Source organism: Leopardus geoffroyi, chromosome C1 (genome assembly GCF_018350155.1).
Source record: "Leopardus geoffroyi isolate Oge1 chromosome C1, O.geoffroyi_Oge1_pat1.0, whole genome shotgun sequence".
NCBI lineage: Eukaryota > Metazoa > Chordata > Mammalia > Carnivora > Felidae > Leopardus > Leopardus geoffroyi.
In genome coordinates, this window is record NC_059328.1 from 118,585,214 (window position 1) to 118,611,301 (window position 26,088).

Genomic DNA, 26,088 nt, shown 5'->3' on the forward strand with positions numbered 1-26,088 from the left:
TGACACTTTGCATACTTCAAAAAGTCTATGTGTGATTCTGGCTTTCTACCAATTGTACTTGGACAATCTGTAATAAATTATAACAAAATCCACATTTTGTAAACAATACACATAAAATGTTGTATTAAGAGATAAGTAGTTTCTATCAAGTGTGGGTATTTAAAAAGATGTTCCTGAGAGAAAACATTAACAAAACGACATTCTACAGACTACGGCCATATACAGTCTCAGATCAGTTGTTAGATGACTTTTGTTGATAATATCTGTGGCTAAACACATTCCTAAATGATATACTACCTCACAGAATGGTTTGAGGATTAAATGCTATGAAAATGATTGTGTGATTATCAGACACAGAGTAAGACCTCAATAAATGTTAAATACCACAACTACTATTAGTAGTAACAATAGTACTATTAATGGGAAAAAATTAGAAAGTTGACTTCTACATTGCCTTCTACCAATATAATGATTTAAAGTAAAGTATTTTAGAGAAGTAGAGGCTTCCAGATAAGATTTGAAACATATACAAAAATGTTCATTAGCAGCATTAGTTTTAATAGTCACAACCTGGAAATGCCAAAAGTATCCACTAACATAAGAATAAATAATTTATGGTATATTCAATCAACAGAACACCATGTAGCAACAGAACAAAGTACTGCTATGTGCAACAATATGGATGAATCTCATAATGTTAAGGTTAGAAGGTACACAACAGGAGAACATTATGTATGATTCATTTTTTAAAGTTCAAAAATAGGCAAACTAATCCATGGTGATCAGTATTTACCTTTCAGAAAGGTTAATGACAGCAAATGAGCATCAGATCCATCAGCAATAAAACCAAGGTGACAGTAACATTCTACATATTAACATGATATATTATTACATACTTACCAAACACTATACTTAATATTTATACACTTTTCTGTGTGTTTCAATAAAACTCTATAGAAAAAAACTTTCATATTTTGTGAGGATAAAAGGGAAATCATAGTTGCTGATAAGATACAGTTGATTCAAATATTTTTAAGATTTCAAATACATTTTACACACACATACAACTCCCTTGAAATCTGCATTAATTTGTTACAATTTGTAAGAAATATTTTAAGTCAAAGGATAAAATTAGTTTAATTTGGTTAAATAGAGAAAATCATTTACAAGATGAAATTCTTTCCCATGACAACTCAATGTGTTGTATTTAATATACAAAAGGACACCACCATTCACACAAAGGGAGGAAATGTACTATACATTCATGAACTAGAAACAAAACTAAACACTCAGTTTCCCTAAAATGAAATGAGCATATATATGAAAGAAAGTGTTGTAGATCAGTTAAAAAAAAAAAAAAAAAAGAACATAGAAAATGCTCAGTTACCACCTTCATGACTAGACCCTGGCAACTGACAATGAACATCACAATTGAGATCAGTTTCAAAGTTCAAAAGAGAGCAGAATGGTTATTTAGAAGAACTTTTTAAATCAGAACCACAGTAACACTGGGGAAATAAACACTGTCATAAAATGTGAATTAACTAAATCGGTGGGCAGTTATCAACCTCACACTGAGAGTCTGGCCACGAATGACTTCATTTCTGAAGACTTCACTTATATAAATACTATTTGTTTATATAAATGTTATTTATATTTATACAAATAATTTTATAAATATATTCATTTATATTAATAATGATTAAGATCATCACTCACCAATTCTTTTCTAAGTTGAATAAAAAACTGTTTGCACTTAAAAGAAATTTTTACAATCTTCAACCTGGATAAAAAGAATGAATTGGAGTGTTTATAATACTGAATGAAGATAAAAACAGTAACTTAAGAAAATAATTCAAAAAATAATCTTTTAGCTGTATATATGGTAACCTCTGAACATTTAATCATATATACACACATTACATAAATAATCTAAAGATTCTGGTGCTTCATGAAAAATAATTAGAATCTATATACTCAATTGAATAAAGTTTTATCAGAACATTTGCTGTGAACTATACATTTTCTAATTTTCAGCTCTAGAGAAATACATAAAAACACATATCACAAATTAAAATTTCAAGATATACCAACAACATAGTTATTTACTTTTTAAAACTACAAGTAGTTTTCTGGTTCTGTAAGGAACTCAGAAATCACCACTCCAATGTATTAAGTACAAAGCTCAACAGACTGAAAAACCAACAACTCTTCTTGGCTCCATAAGAGACAGGAGGGCACAGGGCAAACTGCTACCCTCAAGGCCTGAGACCAACAAGTGCATGCAGAGAGCTGCAGCTTACCAGAGCAGAGACTCACGAGCAGAAACTGCCAGACGAACCAGTGCCAAGGCAGTAAAACCTGAACCGTAATTTAAGAATTGTTGGAGGCTCCGTGTAGCCAACTTCCAGAGTTAAAAACTCCAGAGGCACCCAGTCATACAGGGGGCTCCTGCAATATTGTTAAGATTTACCTCTAGCAGTTCCGTCAGGTTCGCATGGTAAATGTCAGAGAAAAATACCCTTGGGTTTCCAGCAAGAGAAGGGGAAAGGAACCATCTTGAAATACACCAGAGCACTCTGTTCTTAATAAGGTCCTTCAGGAGTAACTAGTTAGACAAATCCTAACCTGCTGGGGTACTACTACCAAAGCTTAACTAGCCTGGGGAAGCCAAACCAACTCCAGCTCACTCTAACCATTCTATCCCACCTAGCAGGGAGAAAAAAAACGAGAAACACTTGTGAGGCTCACAGTCTAGAGGCACAGGCTCACTAAAACACTGAGGGCTATTCATAGGATACAGTACACTTGCCTTTCCCCAACACCTGACAACATTACTAAGAGTCTATTTACAGCAGTTCCTTTAAAATACCATATCTGGTTATCAAGAAAAAGTTACAAGGCATACCAAAAGGCAAAAACACGATGTGAAGAAACAGAACAGAACCGGACATGGAAGAGACGCTGGAATGATCAGACTGGGAATTTAAAACATCTACAATTAATATGCTAAGGACTTTAAAGAATAAAGTAAAAAGCATATAAGAACAAATGGGCAATGTAAGTACAGAGATGGAAATCGTAAGAAAGAACTTCAAGAAAATGCTATGGGTAAAAAACACTGTAACAGAAACAATACATTTCGACCTTATTAGTACACTTGACAAAGCTGAGGAAATAATCTCTAAGATAGAGGATATATCAGTAAAATCCCCCAAACCCAAAAAGCAAAGAGAAAAGGATGTAAAAAGAACAGGCTATCCAAGAACTGTGGGACAACTACAAAAGATGCAATATACAGTAACATATGGTAATGAACATACCAGAAGGAGAACAAAGTAACAGAAGAAATGTCTGAAACCAAAATAACTAAGGAATTTCCCTAAATTAACACCGAACATCAAAGCACAGATCAAGAAAGCTCAAGAGAACACAAACAGGATAAATGCCTAAAAAAACACACCTAGGCATATCACTTTTAAGTTACAGAAAATCAAAGATAAAGAAAAAATCTTGACAGAAGCCAAAGGAAAAAACACCTTACCTATAGACGAACAAAGGTAAGAAGAATTACATCCAACTTCTCCAAAACCATAAAGAGCGCATTGAGAGAAAAAAACCACCAACCCCTTATTTTGTATTCTTGAAATTACCCTTTAACAAATGAATGAGAAATAAAGACATTCTCAAATAAAAGTAGGGGGACTTTATTGCCACGGACCTGCCTTGCAAGAAATGTTAAAAGAAAAAATTAATATAGGCCCAAAACTTGGATCTATATAAAGAAAGGTAAAACAGTGAAGAAGGAGTAAGTGACATTACAATAAAAACTTGATTTTTCATATTCTTAACTGATCTAACATATAACATTTTCTTCAAAATAAGAGAAGCAACAATGTATTCAATTAGGTATGCTTATATACCTATCATATATGTATAATCATATATATATAAAGTTACATACTTCTGTAGGCTTATAAATAAGTGAAAGGATTGACAGCAATGATACAAGTGACAGGAGGAAGAAATTAGTATTATTTCATTATAAGGTACTCACACTACCTGTGACGTGGCATATTATCATTTGAAAGTAGACTTGGACTAATATAAATAGAACTGCAAACTCTAGAGCAACCACTTAAAACAAGTAAAAAAAGAAGTAAAACTGATAAGCTAAGTAAGGAGAGAAAATGAGATCATATAAAATGCTCAATTAAAATAACAAATGGCAGAAAAAGAGGGAAACACAAAAATGGAAACAAAGAACAAAGGCAACAAACAAAAAAAGTAATGAATATGGCAGATACTAATACAAACATCAAAAATCCTTTAAAAATTGCAAAAGGCTAAATGCAACAATTAAAAGATACATTGTCAGAGTGGATCAAAAAACAAGATACAACAGTATGTTGTTTAAATATAAAGACATATATAGGTTAAATGTAAACAGATGGATAAAAATATACCATGCTGGGGCGCCTGGGTGGCTCAGTCGGTAAGTGTCCGACTTCAGCTCAAGTCATGGTCTCATGGTTCATGGGTTTGAGCCCCGCATCGGGCTCTGTGCTGACAGCTCAGAGCCTGAAGCCTGCTTCAGATTGTGTCTCCCTCTCTCTCTGCTCCTCCCCCACTCACACTCTTTCTCTCAAAAATAAATAAACATTAAAAAAACCTGAATACATATATATGTGTGTGTATATATATATATACATATATGTGTGTGTGTGTATATATATATATATATATACACCATGCTAAGACTAATCAAGAGAAGCAGGAGTAGTAGCGTTGTAATGGCCATCATGGGGACTATAGTTAATAACACTGTATTGTATATTTAAAAGTTGCTAAGACAGATCTTAAAAGTTCTCATCACAAGAAAAAAGAATTGTAATTATGTGCAGTGACATTGACGAGATTTACAGTAGTGACCATTTTGCAATATATACAAATACTGAATCATTTTTGTACACCTGAAACTAACATAATGTTATATGTCAATTATATCTTAAATTTTTTTTTATTGTTTATTTATTTTTGAGAGAGAGAGATGGACAGAGCTCGAGCAGGGGAGGGTCAGAGAGAAAGGGAGGAACAGAATCCAAAGAAGGCTCCAGACTGCGAGCTGTCAGCACAGAGCCCTACGTGAGGTTTGAACCATGAACCATTGAGATCATAACCTAAGCTGAAGTCGGACACTTAACAGACTGAGCCACCCAGGCACCATCAACTGCATCTTAAAAAAGAAAGAATCAAAAAGAAAAAAAATTAAAAAAGAGTAGTTCTAATAATTTCAAAAAGAACAGACATTAAAGCAAATAAAGTTATCAGGGATAAAGGGCATTCCACAATGATAAAGGGGTAAATTCTCCAAGAAGACATTATGAAATCTTAATGTGTATGCACCTTAAAACAGAGCATTAAACTACAAGAGGCAAAAATGGATAGAATTACAAAGAAATACACATGAATAACTAACATAGTTGGAGACTTCAACACTCCTCTATCTGAAATGGAAAAATTCAGCACATAGAAGATCATTAAAGACATAACTGAACTCAACAATATCATCAATTTAATGGATATAATTGACCTTTACAGATTACTTCTTATAACATGAAAAAATATTCTTTTCAAGCTCATTTGGAACATTCACTAAAATAGACCATATTCTCAGCCATAAAACACACCTTCACAAATTTCAAAGGATAGAAATCATATAATATCTACTCTCAAAGCACAATGAATTAATCTAGAAATCAGTAATTACTGATTTCTACTGGAACATCCAGTAGAAAAAACAACTACTGGAAAATCCTAAAATGCCTGGAGAGTAAATAACACACCTATAAATACAACATGAATCAAACAAGAAATCAAGAGAAATGAAAAATTATTTAACCTAAATGAAAATGAAAACACAACCCATCCAAATAGATGACACACAGCAAAAGCAGTATTTAGAAGGAACTTTATGACACTGAATGCATATATGAGAAGAAAGACCAAAAATCAATAATCTAAGTTTCTACTTTACAAAAAGAAGAGCAATTTAAATCTAAAGTAAGAAAAACAGTAGAGCAGAAATCAGTGAAAAAGAAAACAGCAGACCAACAGAGAATATCAATGAAACCAAAAGCTAGCTCTTTGAAAATTTAATAAAATCAATAAGCCTCTACTTATTGAGCCAGACTAAGAGAAAAAAAGAAAGTACACAAATTACTAATATTCAGAAATAAGAGTAGACATCACTACAATTAAAAGCATAGTAAACAGTGACTGAAAATCAAGTTTTATTTATATTAATATGAAATAAAGGTTTTTGAATTACAGCAACAACTTAAAAAAAACACAGTAAAAGAATACTATGAAGAAGTCTATGCCCGTAAGTTTGATAATCTCAATAAAATGAGCCAATTCTTTGAAAGACACGATCCGTCAAAACTCACAAAAGAAGAAATACACAATCTGAATAGGCCTGTATTTGTTAAAGAAATTTAATTAACAAACTTATTAAAAAAAGAGGACCCGAATAGACATTTTTCCAAAGTAAACCTACCGAAATGGCCTACAGACACATGAAAAGATGCTCAACATCACTAATCCTCAGGGAAATGCAAATCAAAACCACAATATCCCTTTCCACCTGTTAGAATGGCCAAAACCAAAAAGATAAGAAATAAATGTTGGTGAGAATGTGAAGAAAAGGGAGCCCTTGTGCACTGCTGGTGGGAATGCAAGCTGGTGCAGCCACTGTGGAAAACAGTAGGGAAGTTCCTGAAAAAAATTTTTTTTTTTTTTTTTAAATTTTTTTTTTTCAACGTTTATTTTTTATTTTTGGGACAGAGAGAGACAGAGCATGAACGGGGGAGGGGCAGAGAGAGAGGGAGACACAGAATCAGAAACAGGCTCCAGGCTCTGAGCCATCAGCCCAGAGCCCGACGCGGGGCTCGAACTCCCGGACCGCGAGATCGTGACCTGGCTGAAGTCGGACGCTTAACCGACTGCGCCACCCAGGCGCCCCATGAAAAATTTAAAAATAGAAATACCATATGACCCAATAATTCCACGATTGGGTATTTACCCAAATAGAAAGGAAATACTAATTCAAAAAGATATATGCAACCCTGACCCCGGATTGCTATTGTGTTTGTTGCATTATTTTCATGAAATCCACCCATATCCCCCAACTCCCAGTGCTAAGCTTCTGCTGCTACTCTTCAGGAAGGCACATAGTCTCCTGGTATGCGTACAGTAATCCTCAGAGGACAGTGGTACCAGTCATCCCATTCTTTCAATAAGCACACTCAGCTGTAAAACTCCCCTAATTACCAACACATTGCTCTAATGCCCGGAGGCATGAATCCTTCAGAAGCTAAACCAATCAAATTATGGTTTCTTCAAAGGAACATTCTGTGAGGTAAGTGTGTGAGGCTATTTCCTCTAGTTTCCTTGTTTTTGTCTCCCCTGTTGGCTTTCAGTTTCCCTAGAGACTCCTTCTTAAATAGTCAGAGTCTGGCAGTTATTTAAATTGTAATCCCCTGTTATTATACAGGAGCCCTTTGATGTGGTAGTAAAGTGAGGGTTGGGGAGGAATTGTTCTTAAACCCATGATTAGGTCTCCATGGTTTGGTGGTCTGTGCTACTTGGCCCTGACCTCCAGTGCTTTTCAGCTCACCCTCTCCTTAAGTGAGACAAGAGGTATAGTGGGGGCTAAAAAAGGTATTTCCTTCCCCCACTTTGGTTATGCTTTGGTAAAGTCCATGTTGGTTAAGTACTGCTAAGATAGATTTCCTTGAGGGCAGACCTTTGTTAAGGAGAAAAGAAAGCTCTGAGCATGTTTCAAAATTGTTACTTCTCTGCTCACCCCACCGTGCCCTCCAAACAGGAGTGGATTTTTCTCCACTCTTCAGCCTGAGAACCTGGTAGAATGCCTAGTGATAGTAAAACTCATGACAGTGTGGGCATCTTTGTAAGGCTGGGGTTCAGGAGTTTTCATCTCTCAAGCCAGTTTTTGCTCAGTCTCCAACAATTAGTCAAATAGCTTTAAATTAGTCCTCCCAGTGGTAGTATGTACTGCCATGAGTACTGAGGATCAGAAGAAATACTTATGTTCCATGATGATTCAGATATAGTAGCTTTAACAACTTTAAATCTCATCTATTCAGTTTAATTCTTTTTTTTTAAATTTTTTTGAATGTTTTTTTTTTAATTTTTGAGACAGAGAGAGACAGAACATGAGCAGGGGAGGGGCACAGAGAGGGGAGACACAGAATCTGAAGCAGGCTCCAGGCTCCAAGCTGTCAGCACAGAGCCCGACGCGGGGCTCGAACTCACAGACTGTGAGATCATGACCTGAGCCGAAGTTGGACGCTCAACCGACTGAGCCACCCAGGGACCCCTATTCAGTTTAATTCTTGAAAATAAAATTTAAAATGAACAGTATATACTTCCCAATCAATATCTTAAACATTCACATCTTTTTGTGTGTGCATGACCTAACTTGTACTTTGGTAAAGACTTTGAAATGTGGGGTGCCTGGGTGGCTCCATTGGTTAAGCATCTGACTCTTGATTTCATCTCTGGTAATGATCTCATGGTTTGTAGGATAGAACCTTGTGTCAGGCTCTGTGCTGACAGCACACAGAGCCTGCTTGGGATTCTCTCTCCCACTCTCTCTGCCCCTCCCCACCTCAGAATACATAAACATTAAAAAAACATAAAGAAAGAAAAGGGGCACCTGGGTGGCTCAGTCAGTTAAGTGTCCGACTTTGGCTCAGGTCACAGTCTCATGGTTTCTGAGTTCATGAGTCGTCTATGCTGACAGCTCAGAGCCTGGTGCCTGCTTCAGATTCTTGTCTCCCTCTCTCTCTGCCCCTCCCCTGTTCATGCTCTGTCCCTCTCTCTCTCAAAAATAAATAAAGATTAAAAAATTAAAAAAAAAAAAAAGAAAGAAAAAAAGACTTGGAAATGTGAGTTATATTTCTCAATATTAAACTGTTTCTAAACATATTTACCAATAAAATAATATGCCAACTCCTTAGCAGAATATGTAGGATCCTTCACAATTGGAATCTAATTTCTCTTGTAAGCAATATCTTCCTAAATTTTTGTTCCCTTATTTCTGTCTTCAATGAAGACAACTGAAAGAGAAACCAAACCAAATAGCTCTTCATTTCCTCAACTTGTCATACCCTTACTATTCGGCCTCTGCTACTGTTTGCTACCTCTACCTGAATTCCTTAAATTCACACCTACCTCTTCCACACTTCCTGCTTCACTCAGGAAATTTCTATTCATCCTTTAAAATCCATTCCACATATCACAGAGCCATTAAAAATTTCCCTAGAGCAACTGTATCCTTTGTGTTTCCAAAACAATTTGCCAAAAACTCTTCTAGAATCCTTATAATAAAAAAGGAATATACAATATAGGGTTTTGAAACTACAGAAAAATTTAGATTATCACTGTATTATTTTATCCCATATTATCTGAAAAGAATTTTTCAAATTTTGACATTTATATAAAATATAAAATTCATATAAAAATGTAAAATATAAAAATACAAAGTAAAATATTTTTAAAATTGTCTTTAGTAAAATCAGAAATGTATTACAATCAAAGATGCACATTTCAAAGAAGAGAGGTTAGAGAGGGAGGGAGCCAAAACATAAGAGCCTCTTAAAAACTGAGAACAAACAGGGTTGATGGGGGGTAGAAGGGAGGGGAGGGGGGGTGATGGGTGTTGAGGAGGGCACCTGTTGGGATGAGCACTGGGTGATACTTGTGTGGAAACCAATTTAACAATAAATTTCATATTAAAAAAAAATGCACATTTACCATTTCACTGTTATAAAAACTGACAGTGAGGCTTTTAATTACATATTTTCTTATTGTTATTAACTGTATAATTCATTCTTGTGTGTCCACTAATAGGCAGGTGCCATGTCTTTATATCCTCCTCTGAACATATCATGGTTTGAATGATATATAGCGAATGATATATAGCAAACATATAAAAGATTTGATATGAAACACTAAAGGATACTTAATTTTCTTTAATGGACTTTGTAGAAGTGTAATTGACATATATAATGAAATATACCAACTTCAATGAACAATTCAGAGAGTTCTGACAAATGTAGTCAGTTATGTAACTACCACCCACCAAAATCATCACATAACATTTCCATCGCCTCAAAACATTCCCTTGTGTCCCTCTGCAGTCAACTGCTTCCTTCTATTTTCAGTTCCTGGCAACCACTGGTCTACTGTCTCTATAATTTGTGTTTTCTAGAATTTCATATAAATAGAAACAAAGAATATGTTTGTGTTTGGCTTCTTATACTTGGCATAAAGTTTTGAGGCCAAGGCATCCATATGGTTTAGTGTTGTCAATAGCTCATTTCTTTTTATTGCTGAACAGTATTGATTGTGGAAATAAATCCTCTGTCACCAACTGATGGACATCTGCATTTCTGTTTTGTGGTGTTATAAATAATGTAGCTAGGAACATTAGTGTAAAACTCTTCATATGAACTCAGGTTTTCATTTCTCTTGGGTAAATTTCCAGGAACAGAAATGCTGGATTATATGGTAAATCTATGTTTAACTTTAAAGAAACTGCCAAACTGTTTCCAAAGTTGGTGTACTAGTTTGCACTCTCACCAGGAACGTATGAGATTTAAGGAGTTTTGCTTCTTGCCCTCATTTGGTATTGTCACTTTTTTTTTTTTAAGTGGAGCTATTCTGTGTGTGAGCAGTAGTTCACTGTGGTTTAATTTGCATTTCACTGATGATTGAACATCTTGTCAAGTGCTCATGTACCATCTGTGTATCTCCTTTGGTGGAAGCGTGGAATCAAATATTTTGCCTCTTCTTTTTAATCAGATTGTCTTCTTACTACTGAGTTATTAAAGTTCTTTATATATTCTTGATAGGTCCTTTATCAAATATATATTTTACAAAAGACTGTGTCTTGTTCTTTCATCTTCTTTAGAGTCTCTCTTGAAGAGCAAAGTCTTTAATTTTCATGATGTTCATCAATTTTTGTATTTTATGCTTCGTAAGGTTTTGTGACCCATCTAGGAAATTTACTGTTATTATTTAAACAAAGTTGTGGCAATTTTCTAAAATAACTGCTTCTGTTACTTATCATATTTCTATTAAAGTGTTATTAAAGTGACTAGTTACAAAAACCTATTAAATAAAAATCACAGATAGTTAAAAATCAGGACCAAATCTTTTAAAAGATGTAAAGAGAAACAGAGTAATACAATGTATTTCTTATGTATTTGTTTCTTCTGCTAAAGACAATCATTACATTTATTTTAAAAAACTGCAGCTGCTCATATAATGCATAAGAGATATGGTCGAAGTGATTTTTATGATTTTCAACTTATCCCCTTAAAGGGAAGAGGCAGATCCTACTTCTTTTTCCTCGTTCTGGGATACAGAGGGTGAGTCATCCTGGACAATGAGGACAACATGCTAAGGACAACAGAGCAGTAAAACTGAAGAAACAGGAGTTTTAAACCCCATGGAGCCACCATACTTTCCTAGCACCAATTTAAACCACGTAATAGCAGATCATAGATGCAGCAACCACACCCATGCTCCAACCGATAAAATGGAACCTCACTTAATGCACTTAGAGGAAATACTGTAACGTGAAGCAATCATGGAATGGGTGCCTGGCTGGCTCAGTCATTAGAACATGCAACTCTTGATTTCAGGTTTGTGAGTCTGAGTCCCACGCTGAGTGTAGAAATTACTTAAAAATAAAACTTCTAATGGGGGTCTGGGTGGCTCAGTTGGTTGAGAGTCCAACATGGGCTCAGGTCATAACCTTGCCATTCACGAGTTCGAGCCCTGCATCGGGCTCTGTGCTGACAGCTCAGAGCCTGGAGACTGCTTCAGATCCTGTGTGTCTCTCTCTCTCTGCCCCTCCCCCACTCATGCTCTTGTTTATCTCTCTCTCAAAAAAAAAAGATAAATAAAACATTAAATTTTTTTTTTGAAAAACTTAAAAAAAATGAAAAAATAATAAGGCAATCAGCCTGGTGCAAGACACAGAGTAAACATGACAGTATTAGCTACTATACTATAGGACAAATTTAAGAGATTCTCCAAGAGAAAAATTCATGAAGCAGTATTCTTTACAAATATTGCCTTGTCTGGATTAAGCAAGTTTTAAAATAAACAATTTAATTATTTTGGTAGTCTCTAGATTTCAAGTGGGATAAGATGCATGACAACATTAATATACTTCAACAACCACTTTCTTTAATATGAATTATTATATTTGGTAATATAATGGTAAAAGCAAAAATATTGATGGAAGTTCTTACCATGGAAAGGTATTCATTCGTACCCTGTTCTTATAAATCAGAATTCCTCCTGACATCACTCCAATCATAATTTCATTGTTACTTTGATCCTTCAAAAAAAGAAAATGACAAATCTAAAATATTGGACTTTTCTTGTTAAATATATATTTTAAAAATAGGATAAGGATTTTTTTTAACACAATGTAACATATTTGAAGGCAGCACATAATTGCATAATATTTACAAACCCACACAGTAATTTTTACCTCACGAAGATAAAGAACATACTTCAATCAAACTTAAATGTTACAATATTAAAATTCATTATCTACAGTAAAAAATGATCTCAGGATTCCCCACAGTGTATAACTGGAATTGACTCTCTGAGACAGGGAATCAAAGGCCTTCTCACCCTGTAGAACGATGAAGTAGGATCTATTCTTTCATTTCTAAATTATTCTAACCTAATTGCTGTGTAAATACAGTGTCAGAATTGCAAAATTAAAGAAAATATGGAAGAATTCAGAGTTTAGTGAAGTGTAACCTATAAAAAAACAAGATTTCCAATATAATGATAAATCCTATAACTAATGTAATACAACAAAAAAATCATGGCAGTAGAGTAGGGAACAACTGTTGGAGAATTTGAATGACTATGGAGAAGAAAATTTGAATTGTGCTTTGAGGAAAGGAAGGGTTTTCATGATAACTCATCCAACTTGAATAGCTAATCTGTACTACTGAGAAAATGTTGAATTAATTTCTCAGATGCGAATCAACCTTGAAAGAGTGTTGCTAGTTGACTTGAAACATCCTATAGGAAAGCTAATGCTTTTAGCATTTAGCAACAATGCTTTACCCGCTACCATTCATATACTCAGAAGACAGAACTAATTAATGAAATTATAATCAAGATTTTATAATTGTGCCCCTAGGAAAAAAAATCCTTTAAAATGTAGTTTCAATAACTTCTAATTAAATAAAAAAAACTTACTAACTTCTGTGACAGGAAAATAAATACCAATGGCCAAAGTAACACAACACTGAGTACTGTATGACCAACTTATTTAGCAATAACCAGCATTATTGTACACTGTCAGGATTCTTAAATCATTTTTTAAAAAATATCAATTAGAAGTTTGGGCCAAGATGGCAGACGTAATATATGTTCCTATTGCTCCTTCTGCTCCCACTCTCATACCACAGAAGATACATAAAAACAATCCGCTTGAACGTACATAATCAATAGACCAGACATTTTGAGAAATTTGCAAAGACATAAAGAGGATAAAATCAGATTTTAGGAGAGAAAAAAATTATAGAAGACCACAGCTTGAATTAAACACAGAAGAGAAAGTTCTGTATGGAGGCAGAAAGAAGGTATAGTCAACAGATACAATTTCACAGACAGCAGATGAAGGAAATAAAGGGAGCCCTCAAATTACTGTCAGGATGATCAGGTAGAGAACAGCTAAGGTAATTAGCTCCTACCAACTCTAGAATACTGCCCTGTCTGGACTGAATTATGGGACAAGGAAGTATGTGCAGCTTATCTAAAATACCAAGTGTGGATACTGGGGACAGAAATTAGAGCAATCCTCAGAATGGATGGAGAACCTCAAACTGAGAAAGGCAAACTATAGGCATGTGTTTCGCGGCAATATTTTCCTTCTCTCCTCCACCATCACCTAAAGCAGGCCATAACAAAGAGAACGCCGACAAGCAAGTGGACTAAGAATCACAAATGCAAAAGGAAGTACACAACCAATGATCACCAAGCACTAGAGAAGAACCAATACATTAAAGAGATATACCAAACTCAACAAATAGATAAATCAATCAAGCTGCTATGTTGGCAGAAAAACATGTTTAAAAACTAAAAAGCAAAACATGTTCAGGCTCTCTAGGAACTCAAGTTCTTAAATTATAGCTATCTAGATATGAAATGGCAATTCCCAAGGTGATGCCAGAAGTGAGCAAGATAAAAAAAAAAAAAGAAAAAAAAGAAGGGTTATGTCCTTAATGGACACAAATGCTACTAATTCCGATGTACAGGAAAATGCATGAAGACCACCTTATTTTAAAATATCTTTGTGTTTCTTTTTACCAGTTACTACTACCTATATTATGCTATAAATTATGTTATTTAATCTATTTATTTTTTACTCTTCTTTAGTAGAACCCAAGTAGCAAAGCATAGGGCCTTTGTTTTTACCACTATTGGGTTCTTAGGTGTGTAGAAAAGTGTCTTGTAGAGTTAACCCATGAACAACACAGGTTTGAACTGTGTGGGTCCACTTATATGCAGACTTTTTTTCAATATAGATTTGTAAAATTTTATAGATTTGCAACAATTTCAAAAAACTTGCAGACAAATCCTGTGGCCTAGAAATATAAAAAAAAAAATTTTTTTTAAGTTAGGTATGCCATGACTGCATAAAATAAATGTAGATCCTACTCTGTTTTATTGATTACCATAAAATAACACAATTATATATATATACACACACACACATATATATATATATATATATACACATATATATGCATTTTAAGTTTATTTATTTATTTGAGAGAGAGAGAGAGAACAAACACATGTGGGGAAGGGGTCGGAGAGAGAGAATCCCAAGCAGGCTCTGCACTGTCAGTGCAGAGCCCAATGTGAGGCTCAATCTCAAGATCATGACTTGAGCCAAAACCAAGTCAGATACTGAAGCAACTGAGCTACCCAGGTGCCCCAATACACACAAACATATTATAAAAAGTTAGGATGTATCAAAACTTCTGCACACTTACAGACCATACAAGGCATCATTCAGTCAATAGAAATGTAAACATTTGTATGAAATCATAACTGCATAACATTTCCTGTAGTACATACTGTATCACTGTAATAATTTCATAGTCACCTCCTGTTGCTGTCGCAGTAAGCTCAGGTGTTGCCAAGCATCGGCTTAAAATATGGTGTGACACTAACCATCTCTGCATGTGCGGTTTGGTCTCTCCAATAAACTCCATCTAGCAGCAAAAGTGATTTCTCACAGCTCTTGCTTATTTTTCAATGTGTTTAGTGTAATACCATAAACTTCCAGTAACATCATGGGACCCATAAAAAGTGCTACTTAGTGATGCTGGAAGTGTTCCCAAGAAGCAAAGAAAATCATGACATTATAAGAAAAAAGCTGAATTGCTTAATAGACTGAGGTCTGCAATTGTGGCTGCCTGCTGTTTCAAGATAAATGAATCCAGCATGAGTACCATTGTAAAAAAGGAAAAGGAAATTCATGAAGCCATTGCTGCAACTATACTAGCATGCACAACAACCTGGTACTTGGTGCAAAATGTACCTTTTCATCTCATATTGAAAATGTAGCTTTTTTGTGGGTAATGGACCGCTATAAGAAAGGTATGTCTCTATAAACTCTAATATGATGTGAGAAAAAGCAAAGTCATTATATGACAATGTAAAGCAAAAAGAAGGTGTAGGATCTAAACCTGAAGGATTTAATGCCAGAAAAGGATGGTCTGATAATTTTAGAAAGAAGTTTGGCTTTAAAAATGACAAGAAAACAGGAAAAGCAGTCTCTGCTGAGGAGTCAGGAGACACGTTCCCAGGTGCCATTCAGAAAATCATGGAGGAGAAAGGGTATCTGCCTGAACATGTTTTCAATGCAGGTAAAAGTGCTGCATCCGGGGAAAGAAAATGCTATAAAGGACATTTATTAGTAAGGCAAAGAAGCAAGCCTGTGGATTTAAAGCAGGAAAGGCTAGGTCACCTCTGCTTTGCGCAAACGCAGTTGAGTTTATGATCAAAACTGCTTATCCCAAACTGCTAACGCTCCACCTCTGAAGGGAAAAAATGAACACCATCTGCCAGTCTTTTGGTTTTACAAGAAGGCCTGGACAATGACAACTCTTTTTCTGGATTGGTTCCACTAATGTTTTCTCCTTGAATTCCAGAAGTACTTTGCCTGTAAGGGACTACCTTTTGAAGTTCTTTTGATACTGAACAATGCCCCTGGCCATCCAGAACCCCGTGAGTTCAACAGCAACAATGTCAAAATATTCTGCTTGCCCCCAAACACAGTATCCCTAATTCAGCCTCCAGATCAGGGGGGTCGTTAAGGTCCTTAAGGTCCTTAAAGGCTCACTGCACACAGTCTCTATAGAAAGGACTGTCCACGGTACAGGAAGGAGCCCTGATAAAGAAAACATCATGCAAGTTTGGAAGGATCTTGAGGATGTCATTGTTATTACAGAAAAGGCCATGAAAGCCATCAAGCTCGAAACAATAAATTCCTGGGGGAGAAAACTGTGTCCAGATAACTTTACAGGACTTATGACAGAGCCAGTCAAGAAAATCATGAGACGGATTAAAGATGGAGGGTCAAAGGTTTCATGATACAGACCTATCAAGAAACTCAAGAGCACCGCACCACAGGATTAACAAGGTGACTTGATAGAGGTGAGTGCTCCCAAAATTAGTGCTAGATGATGAGGAAGAAGTGGAAGAAGCAGTGCAGCAATGAACTGACACTGGACAACCTAGCAGAAGAGTTAATTATTGAAGACTGCTTTTGACTTTTCTTTTGCAACATGGGCCCTTCTATGATAGGAGCACTGCAACTAAAGCAGACAGTGGAGGAACTGGTAACCGTACAGAAATTTTATTAGAGAAGTTAAAGAGCAAAAAAGCCTGGTAGAAATTACAATGCATTTCCATAAAGTTACACCGAGTGTGCCTACCTCTCCTGCCCACTTCCACCTTCCCCACTTCTTACACCTCTGCTCACCTCTCAGGTAGTAAGACCAACCCCATTTCTTCTTCCTCCACAGCCGACTCACTGTGAAGACGAGGATGAAGACCTTATGACAATCTACCACTCTACGAACTGCAAATAATCATCATGCTATTCGGCTTATAAACTTATCTGTTGTGAATGTGTGTGGGTATCTTTGTGCAGAAATCTGACCATATGGGAAAAACTGTATGAAACATTTCTGTGCCATTATCATCAGCAATGTCTAAGTATTCGCCTGGAGAACATCATGTGCAAGACTCATATGGAAGTGGATAGCCTATCCTTATACAGGAATGAGGTCTGTGATATTTAATATAAAATTAATAATGTGTTAGTTTGCTTAGTGTTTTATAATTCTGCTTTCAAAGAATTACATTCTGTGCAGTATGCCTCTGTCTCCTAATTGGAGAAACTGTATAACTAGCCTACCATCATCGGTAAGTCGTTTTTAAAAAGATTAACAATGCTTCCGATATTGTATCAGGACTATGAGTGCAATATTGTAAGCCATAAATATTTTATAATGATTCATTCATTGGTACATAGCATTCATACCTCTGCTTCTCCATTATCAATGTATGAATCGTTACTCCTGTAAATAAATATGTATTTCTTTTTCACATTAACTTTTCATTTTTGATGTCTAGTGTTAGTAATACATTTAATATCTACAGTGTTTTGTATAATAGAAGACAATATTGATGTAGGTACTGACAGACCATTCATCTTGTATTTAGACGATGTACACAGATCAATAGAGTCCTGTAAATGTATTTTTTCTTCCCGATGATTTTCTTAGTAACATTTTCTTTTCTCTAGTTTACTTTATTGTAAGAATGTAGTATATAATACATGTAACATAAAAAATACATGTTAATCAACTATGTTATCAGTAAGGCTTTGGGTCAACAGTGTCGATTAGTAAACTTTTGGGGGAATCAGAAATTACATGAAGATTTTGGACTGTACTGGGGGGATAAAGGTTGGTGCCCCTAACCCCTGCACTGTACAAGGGTCAACTGTACTCATTTGTTAAATGTTAAATGAATGGATCTCTATCACCAGTAGGAAGAGGTCTTAACTGTTTAGCGTGGCACTGTAGGCCTTTACTTATTTATTTTTTTTAATTTTTAAATGTTTATTCATTTTTTTTTAATATATGAAATTTATTGTCAAATTGATTTCCATACAACACCCAGTGCTCATCCCAAAAGGTGCCCTCCTCAATACCCATTACCCACCCTCCCCTCCCTCTCACCCCCCATCAAACCTCAGTTTGTTCTCAGTTTTTAACAGTCTCTTATGTTTTGGCTCTCTCCCACTCTAACCTCTTTTTTTTTTTTTTTTTTCCTTCCCTTCCCCCCTGGTTTTCTGTTAAGTTTCTTAGGATCCACATAAGAGTGAAACCATATGGTATCTGTCTTTCTCTGTATGGCTTATTTCACTTAGCATCACACTCTCCAGTTCCATCCACGTTGCTACAAAAGGCCATATTTCATTCTTTCTCATTGCCACGTATTATTCCATTGTGTATATAAACCACAATTTCCTTATCCATTCATCAGTTGATGGACATTTAGGCTCTTTCCATAATTTGGCTATTGTTGAGAGTGCTGCTATAAACATTGGGGTACAAGTGCCCCTATGCATCAGCACTCCTGTATCCCTTGGATAAATTCCTAGCAGTGCTATTGCTGGGTCATAGGGTAGGTCTATTTTTAATTTTCTGAGGAACCTCCACACTGCTTTCCAGAGCGGCTGCACCAATTTGCATTCCCACCAACAGTGCAAGAGGGTTCCCGTTTCTCCACATCCTCTCCAGCATCTATAGTCTCCTGATTTGTTCATTTTGGCCACTCTGACTGGCGTGAGGTGATATCTGAGTGTGGTTTTGATTTGTATTTCCCTGATAAGGAAAGACGTTGAACATCTTTTCATGTGCCTGTTGGCCATCCGGATGTCTTCTTTAGAGAAGTGTCTTTTCATGTTTTCTGCCCATTTCTTCACTGGGTTATTTGTTTTTCGGGTGTGGAGTTTGGTGAGCTCTTTATAGATTTTGGATACTAGCCCTTTGTCCGATATGTCATTTGCAAATATCTTTTCCCATTCCGTTGGTTGCCTTTTAGTTTTGTTGGTTGTTTCCTTTGCTGTGCAGAAGCTTTTTATCTTCATAAGGTCCCAGTAATTCACTTTTGCTTTTAATTCCCTTGCCTTTGGGGATGTGTCGAGTAAGAGATTACTACGGCTGAGGTCAGAGAGGTCTTTTCCTGCTTTCTCCTCTAAGGTTTTGATGGTTTCCTGTCTCACATTCAGGTCCTTTATCCATTTTGAGTTTATTTTTGTGAATGGTGTGAGAAAGTGGTCTAGTTTCAACCTTCTGCATGTTGCTGTCCAGTTCTCCCAGCACCATTTGTTAAAGAGGCTGTCTTTTTTCCATTGGATGTTCTTTCCTGCTTTGTCAAAGATGAGTTGGCCATACGTTTGTGGGTCTAGTTCTGGGGTTTCTATTCTATTCCATTGGTCTATGTGTCTGTTTTTGTGCCAATACCATGCTGTCTTGATGATGACAGCTTTGTAGTAGAGGCTAAAGTCTGGGATTGTGATGCCTCCTGCTTTGGTCTTCTTCTTCAAAATTACTTTGGCTATTCGGGGCCTTCTGTGGTTCCATATGAATTTTAGGATTGCTTGTTCTAGTTTCGAGAAGAATGCTGGTGCAATTTTGATTGGGATTGCATCGAATGTGTAGATAACTTTGGGTGGTATTGACATTTTGACAATATTTATTCTTCCAATCCATAAGCAGGGAATGTCTTTCCATTTCTTTATATCTTCTTCAATTACCTTCATGAGCTTTCTATAGTTTTCAGCATACAGATCTTTTACATCTTTGGTTAGATTTATTCCTAGGTATTTTATGCTTCTTGGTGCAATTGTGAATGGGATCAGTTTCTTTATTTGTCTTTCTGTTGCTTCATTGTTAGTGTATTAGAATGCAACTGATTTCTGTACATTGATTTTGTATCCTGCAACTTTGCTGAATTCATGTATCAGTTCTAGCAGACTTTTGGTGGAGTCTATCGGATTTTCCATGTATAATATCATGTCATCTGCAAAAAGCGAAAGCTTGACTTCATATTTGCCAATTTTGATGCCTTTGATTTCCTTTTGTTGTCTGATTGCTGATGCCAGAACTTCCAGCACTGTTAAACAACAGCGGTGAGAATGGGCATCCCTGTCGTGTTCCTGATCTCAGGGAAAAAGCTCTCAGTTTTTCCCCGTTGAGGATGATGTTAGCTGTGGGCTTTTCATAAATGGCTTTTATGATCTTTAAGTATGTTCCTTCTATCCCGACTTTCTCAAGGGTTTTTATTAAGAAAGGGTGCTGGATTTTGTCAAAGGCCTTTTCTGCATCGATTGACAGGATCATATGGTTCTTCTCTTTTTTTTTTGTTAATGTGATGTATCACGTTGATTGATTTGCGAATGTTGAACCAGCCCTGCATCCCAGGAATGAATCCCACTTGATCATGGTGAATAATTCTTTTTATATGCCGTTGAATTCGATTTGCTAGTATCTTATTGAGGATTTCTGCATCCATATTCATCAGGGATATTGGCCTGTAGTTCTCTTTTTTTTACTGGGTCTCTGGTTTAGGAATCAAAGTAATGCTGGCTTCATAGAATGAGTCTGGAAGTTTTCCTTCCCTTTCTATTTCTTGGAATAGCTTGAGAAAGATAGGTATTATCTCTGCTTTAAACGTCTGGTAGAACTCCCCTGGGAAGCCATCTGGTCCTGGACTCTTATTTGTTGGGAGATTTTTGATAACCGATTCAATTTCTTCGCTGGTTATGGGTCTGTTCAAGCTATTTCCTCCTGATTGAGTTTTGGAAGAGTGTGGGTGTTTAGGAATTTGTCCATTTCTTCCAGGTTGTCCAATTTGTTGGCATATAATTTTTCATAGTATTCCCTGATAATTGTTTGTATCTCTGAGGGATTGGTTGTAATAATTCCATTTTCGTTCATGATTTTATCTATTTGGGTCATCTCCCTTTTCTTTTTGAGAAGCCTGGCTAGAGGTTTGTCAATTTTGTTTATTTTTTCCAAAAACCAACTCTTGGTTTCGTTGATCTGCTCTACAGTTTTTTTAGATTCTATATTGTTTATTTCTGCTCTGATCTTTATTATTTCTCTTCTTCTGCTGGGTTTAGGCTGCCTTTGCTGTTCTGCTTCTATTTCCTTTAGGTGTGCTGTTAGATTTTGTATTTGGGATTTTTCTTGTTTCTTGAGATAGGCCTGGATTGCAATGTATTTTCCTCTCAGGACTGCCTTCGCTGCGTCCCAAAGCGTTTGGATTGTTGTATTTTCATTTTCGCTTGTTTCCATATATTTTTTAATTTCTTCTCTAATTGCCTGGTTGACCCACTCATTCGTTAGTAGGGTGTTCTTTAACCTCCATGCTTTTGGAGGTTTTCCAGACTTTTTCCTGTGGTTGATTTCAAGCTTCATAGCGTTGTGGTCTGAAAGTATGCATGGTATAATTTCAATTCTTGTAAACTTATGAAGGGCTGTTTTGTGACCCAGTATATGATCTATCTTGGAGAATGTTCCATGTGCACTCGAGAAGAAAGTATATTCTGTTGCTTTGGGATGCAGAGTTCTAAATATATCTGTCAAGTCCATCTGATCCAATGACTCATTCAGGGCCCTTGTTTCTTTATTGACCGTGTGTCTAGATGATCTATCCATTTCTGTAAGTGGGGTGTTAAAGTCCCCTGCAATTACCACATTCTTATCAATAAGGTTGCTTATGTTTGTGAGTAATTGTTTTATATATTTGGGGACTCCGGTATTCGGCGCATAGACATTTATAATTGTTAGCTCTTCCTGATGGATAGACCCTGTAATTATTATATAATGCCCTTCTTCATCTCTTGTTACAGCCTTTAATTTAAAGTCTAGTTTGTCTTATAGAAGTATGGCTACTCCAGCTTTCTTTTGGCTTCCAGTAGCATGATAAATAGTTCTCCATCCCCTCACTCTCAATCTAAAGGTGTCCTCAGGTCTAAAATGAGTCTCTTGTAGACAGCAAATAGATGGGTCTTGTTTTTTTATCCATTCTGATACCCTATGTCTTTTCGTTGGCGCATTTAATCCATTTATATTCAGTGTTATTATAGAAAGATACGGGTTTAGAGTCATTGTGATGTCTGTATGTTTTATGCTTGTAGTGATGTCTCTGGTACTTTGTCTCACAGGATCCCCCTTAGGATCTCTTGTAGGGCTGGTTTAGTGGTGACAAATTCCTTCAGTTTTTGTTTGCTTGGGAAGACCTTTATCTCTCCTTCTATTCTAAATGACAGACTTGCTGGATAAAGGATTCTCGGCTGCATTTTTTTCCTGTTTAGCACACTGAAAATATCGTGCCAATTCTTTCTGGCCTGCCAAGTTTCAAAAGAGAGATCCGTCACGAGTCTTATAGGTCTCCCTTTATATGTGACGGCACGTTTATCCCTTGCTGCTTTCAGAATTTTCTCTTTATCCTTGTATTTTGCCAGTTTCACTATGATATGTCGTGCAGAAGATCGATTCAAGTTACGTGTGAAGGGAGTTCTCTGTGCCTCTTGGATTTCAATGCCTTTTTCCTTCCCCAGTTCAGGGAAGTTCTCAGCTATAATTTCTTCAAGTACCCCTTCAGCACCTTTCCCTCTCTCTTCCTCCTCTGGGATACCAATTATGCGTATATTATTTCTTTTTAGTGTATCACTTAGTTCTCTAATTTTCCCCTTATACTCCTGGATTTTTTTAATCTTTCTCTCAGCTTCCTCTTTTTCCATAACTTTATCTTCTAGTTCACCTATTCTCTCCTCTGCCTCTTCAATCCGAGCTGTCGTCGTTTCCATTTTGCTTTGCATTTCGTTTAAAGCGCTTTTCAGCTCCTCGTGACTGCTCCTTAGTCCCTTGATCTCTGTAGCAAGAGATTCTCTGCTGTCCTCTATACTGTTTTCAAGCCCAGCGATTAATTTTATGACTATTATTCTAAATTCACTTTCTGTTATATTATTTAAATCCTTTTTGATCAGTTCATTAGCTGTTGTTATTTCCTGGAGATTCTTCTGAGGGGAATTCTTCCGTTTGGTCATTTTGGATAGTCCCTGGAGTGGTGAGGACCTGCAGGGCACTTCCCCTGTGCTGTGGTGTATAACTGGAGTTGGTGGGCGGGGCCGCAGTCAGTCCTGATGTCTGCCCCCAGCCCACTGCTGGGGCCACAGCCAGACTGGTGTGTGCCTTCTCTTCCCCTCTCCTAGGGGCGGGATTCACTGTGGGGTGGCGTGGCCCGTTTGGGCTACTTGCACACTGCCAGGCTTGTGGTGCTGGGGATCTGGCGTATTAGCTGGGGTGGGTAGGCAAGGTGCATGGGGGCAGGAGGGGCAGGCTTAGCTCGCTTCTCCTTAGGTGATCCACTTCAGGAGGGGCCCTGTGGCAGCGGGAGGGAGTCAGATCCGCTGCCGGAGGTTTGGCTCCGCAGAAGCACAGAGTTGGGTGTTTGCGGGGAGCGAGCAAGTTCCCTGGCAGGAACTGGTTCCCTTTGGGATTTTGGCTGGGGGATGGGCGGGGGAGATGGCGCTGGCGAGCGCCTTTGTTCCCCACCAAACTGAGCTCTGTCGTCCGGGGGCTCAGCAGCTCTCCCTCCCTTTGTCCTCCAGCCTTCCCGCTTTCTGAGCAGAGCTGTTAACTTATGACCTCCCAGACGCTAAGTCTCGCTTGCTGTCGGAACACGCTCCGCCGTCCGGCCCCTCCGCTTTTGCAAGCCAGACTCGGGGGCTCTGCTTGGCCGGCAAGCCGCCCCTCCGCCCCAGCTCCCTCCCGCCAGTCCGTGGAGCACGCACCGCCTCGCCGCCCTTCCTACCCTCTTCCATGGGCCTCTTGTCTGCGCTTGGCTCCGGAGAGTCCGTTCTGCCAGTCCTCTGGTGGTTTTCTGGGTTATTTAGGCAGGTGTAGGTGGACTCTAAGTGATCAGCAGGACGCGCGGTGAGCCAAGCGTCCTCCTACGCTGCCATCTTCTTCCCTTGGCACTGTAGGCCTTTAAACAACCATCCCATCCCACTTTATCTCTCCCTTCTAACTAGAAAAAACTGTTTCTCATCAAGCCAGTTCTGTGATGTTTTGTGTACCCATAATTACATATTTCTTTAAGGCGGTTCTCACGCCTTCTTCGTGTTTCTCTAATGAATCAAACCAAAGTCTAGATCAAGTTCATATTTTTTTTAAAGATTTTGTGCATTTTTAATTAAAAAAAATTTTTTTTAATGTTTATTCATTTTGAGACAGAGCGTGAGTAGGGGAGGGGCAGAGAGAGGGAGACACAGAATCCAAAGCAGGCTCCAGGCTCTGAGCTGTCAGCTGAGAGTCCAACTCGGGGCTTGAACCCAGGAACCAGGAGATCATGACCTGAGGTTAAGTCTGGTGCTTAACTGCCTAAGCCACCCAGGCACCCCTTGAGTCCATCTTCTCTGTGAAAATTCATTAGCCCACATGAACAAGTTTCTCACCCAGGGACAGAACTCCAGACCCCCCTCTAACCAGATCCCAGCCCACCTGACATGCATGTCCAAAAGAGTAGTCACTAAACGCATGCAACTATTTAAATGGAAATTCATTAAACTGACATAAAGTTAAAACTTCACTTCCTCAATCACACTAACCACTTTTTGAGTGACAGCACAGGTCTAGAACATTTCTTGCATTTCAGGGAGTTCTTCTGGAGACAGCTGCAAGACCAGAGCTGTCCAACAGTACAAGCCACATGTGTAATTTATGTAATTACACATAATGGGTGGCTTCGTCAGTTAAGCATCCAACTTTGCCTCAGGTCATGATCTCATGGCTCGTGAGTTCGAGTCCTCCGTCAGTGTCTGTGCTGACAGCCCTGAGCCTGGAGCCTGCTTCAGATTCTGTGTCTCCTTCTCTCTCTCCCTTGCTCATGCTCTTTCTCTCTCAAAAAATAAACATTAAAAAAAAAATTATCCCAGTAAATAAATAAAAACAAAAGACTTAAGATAAGACTTAAGTGCAGCCTCCAGTGAATTAACGGATCCAGGCACTGAACATCAATGGCTACTAACATTAAAAACAGAAGTGAAAACCAGACATTATGTGCCTCCTGATAAAATCACACAAAAAAGGGATCAATTCTTACTCTGAACATGCCCCTTAATCAAGCTGCCAATCTGCAAGTAATACACAGAAAGCAGAACACGTTGAGTTACACCATTAATATGTGATCAGTACAGTCCAGACCATGACAAATTAAAGGTGAAATGGCCCAGCTCTTTAACATGAAAATTTTAACAGAGATTAACAGAGATTTAAAGTGATCTAGTTAAAACAAACAAACAGCAAGGCCAAGTTGTAGTATCTATGAAGGCACACTTGGGTGATAAAACCATAAAAAAATACAATGTAGGAAGGGGCTATTATCGTGACAGGGCACAAAGAAGGTTTCTGGAATGGATGGCTAACATCTACTTCTTGACTTGGGGGCAGCTGCCGATGATCCCTGAAATACAGTACACAGTTGTGTATCTGTTTTGTAATAGGCTAAAAAATAACAATGTAAATGGTTGAGATTTAGGATGAATATGAATATTCTAATATTTTTGACCCATACCTCAACCTATCATTATTCCATGACCTGTAGTGGTCCTCCCTCCTTTCCTTTGGAGAATACTGTTCTAAACACAAACTGGACAGCTAAGACTACCTAATGTTCTAACCTGTCTATTGTCACAGGTTAAGAGTAAAGTAACTCAATCCCACTAAAATTTTATATTATGGGTGGGGGAAACATTAATTTAAAGTGGTGTAGGGTAGCTATGAAAATAATTTTAATTATTTGTAATTATTAAAATATTTCAAACAAATATAGAAATACCAGGAAGTCAAACAGCATCCCTCA

General features: G+C 37.3%; 1 protein-coding gene across 10 annotated transcripts in view; it reads right to left on the reverse strand.

Moving 5' to 3' along the window:
* PTPN4 (protein tyrosine phosphatase non-receptor type 4) overlaps positions 1-26,088 on the reverse strand; it is a 237,290-nt gene that overhangs the window by 77,989 nt on the left and 133,213 nt on the right. For all 10 annotated transcript variants that reach the window (XM_045479514.1, XM_045479510.1, XM_045479513.1 and 7 more), the window contains 2 exons: positions 12,351-12,439; positions 1,720-1,783 (listed from right to left, as the gene is read on the reverse strand). In XM_045479514.1, coding sequence (XP_045335470.1) covers positions 1,720-1,783; positions 12,351-12,439 — 153 coding nt within the window. The remainder of the gene's footprint in view (positions 1-1,719; positions 1,784-12,350; positions 12,440-26,088) is intronic.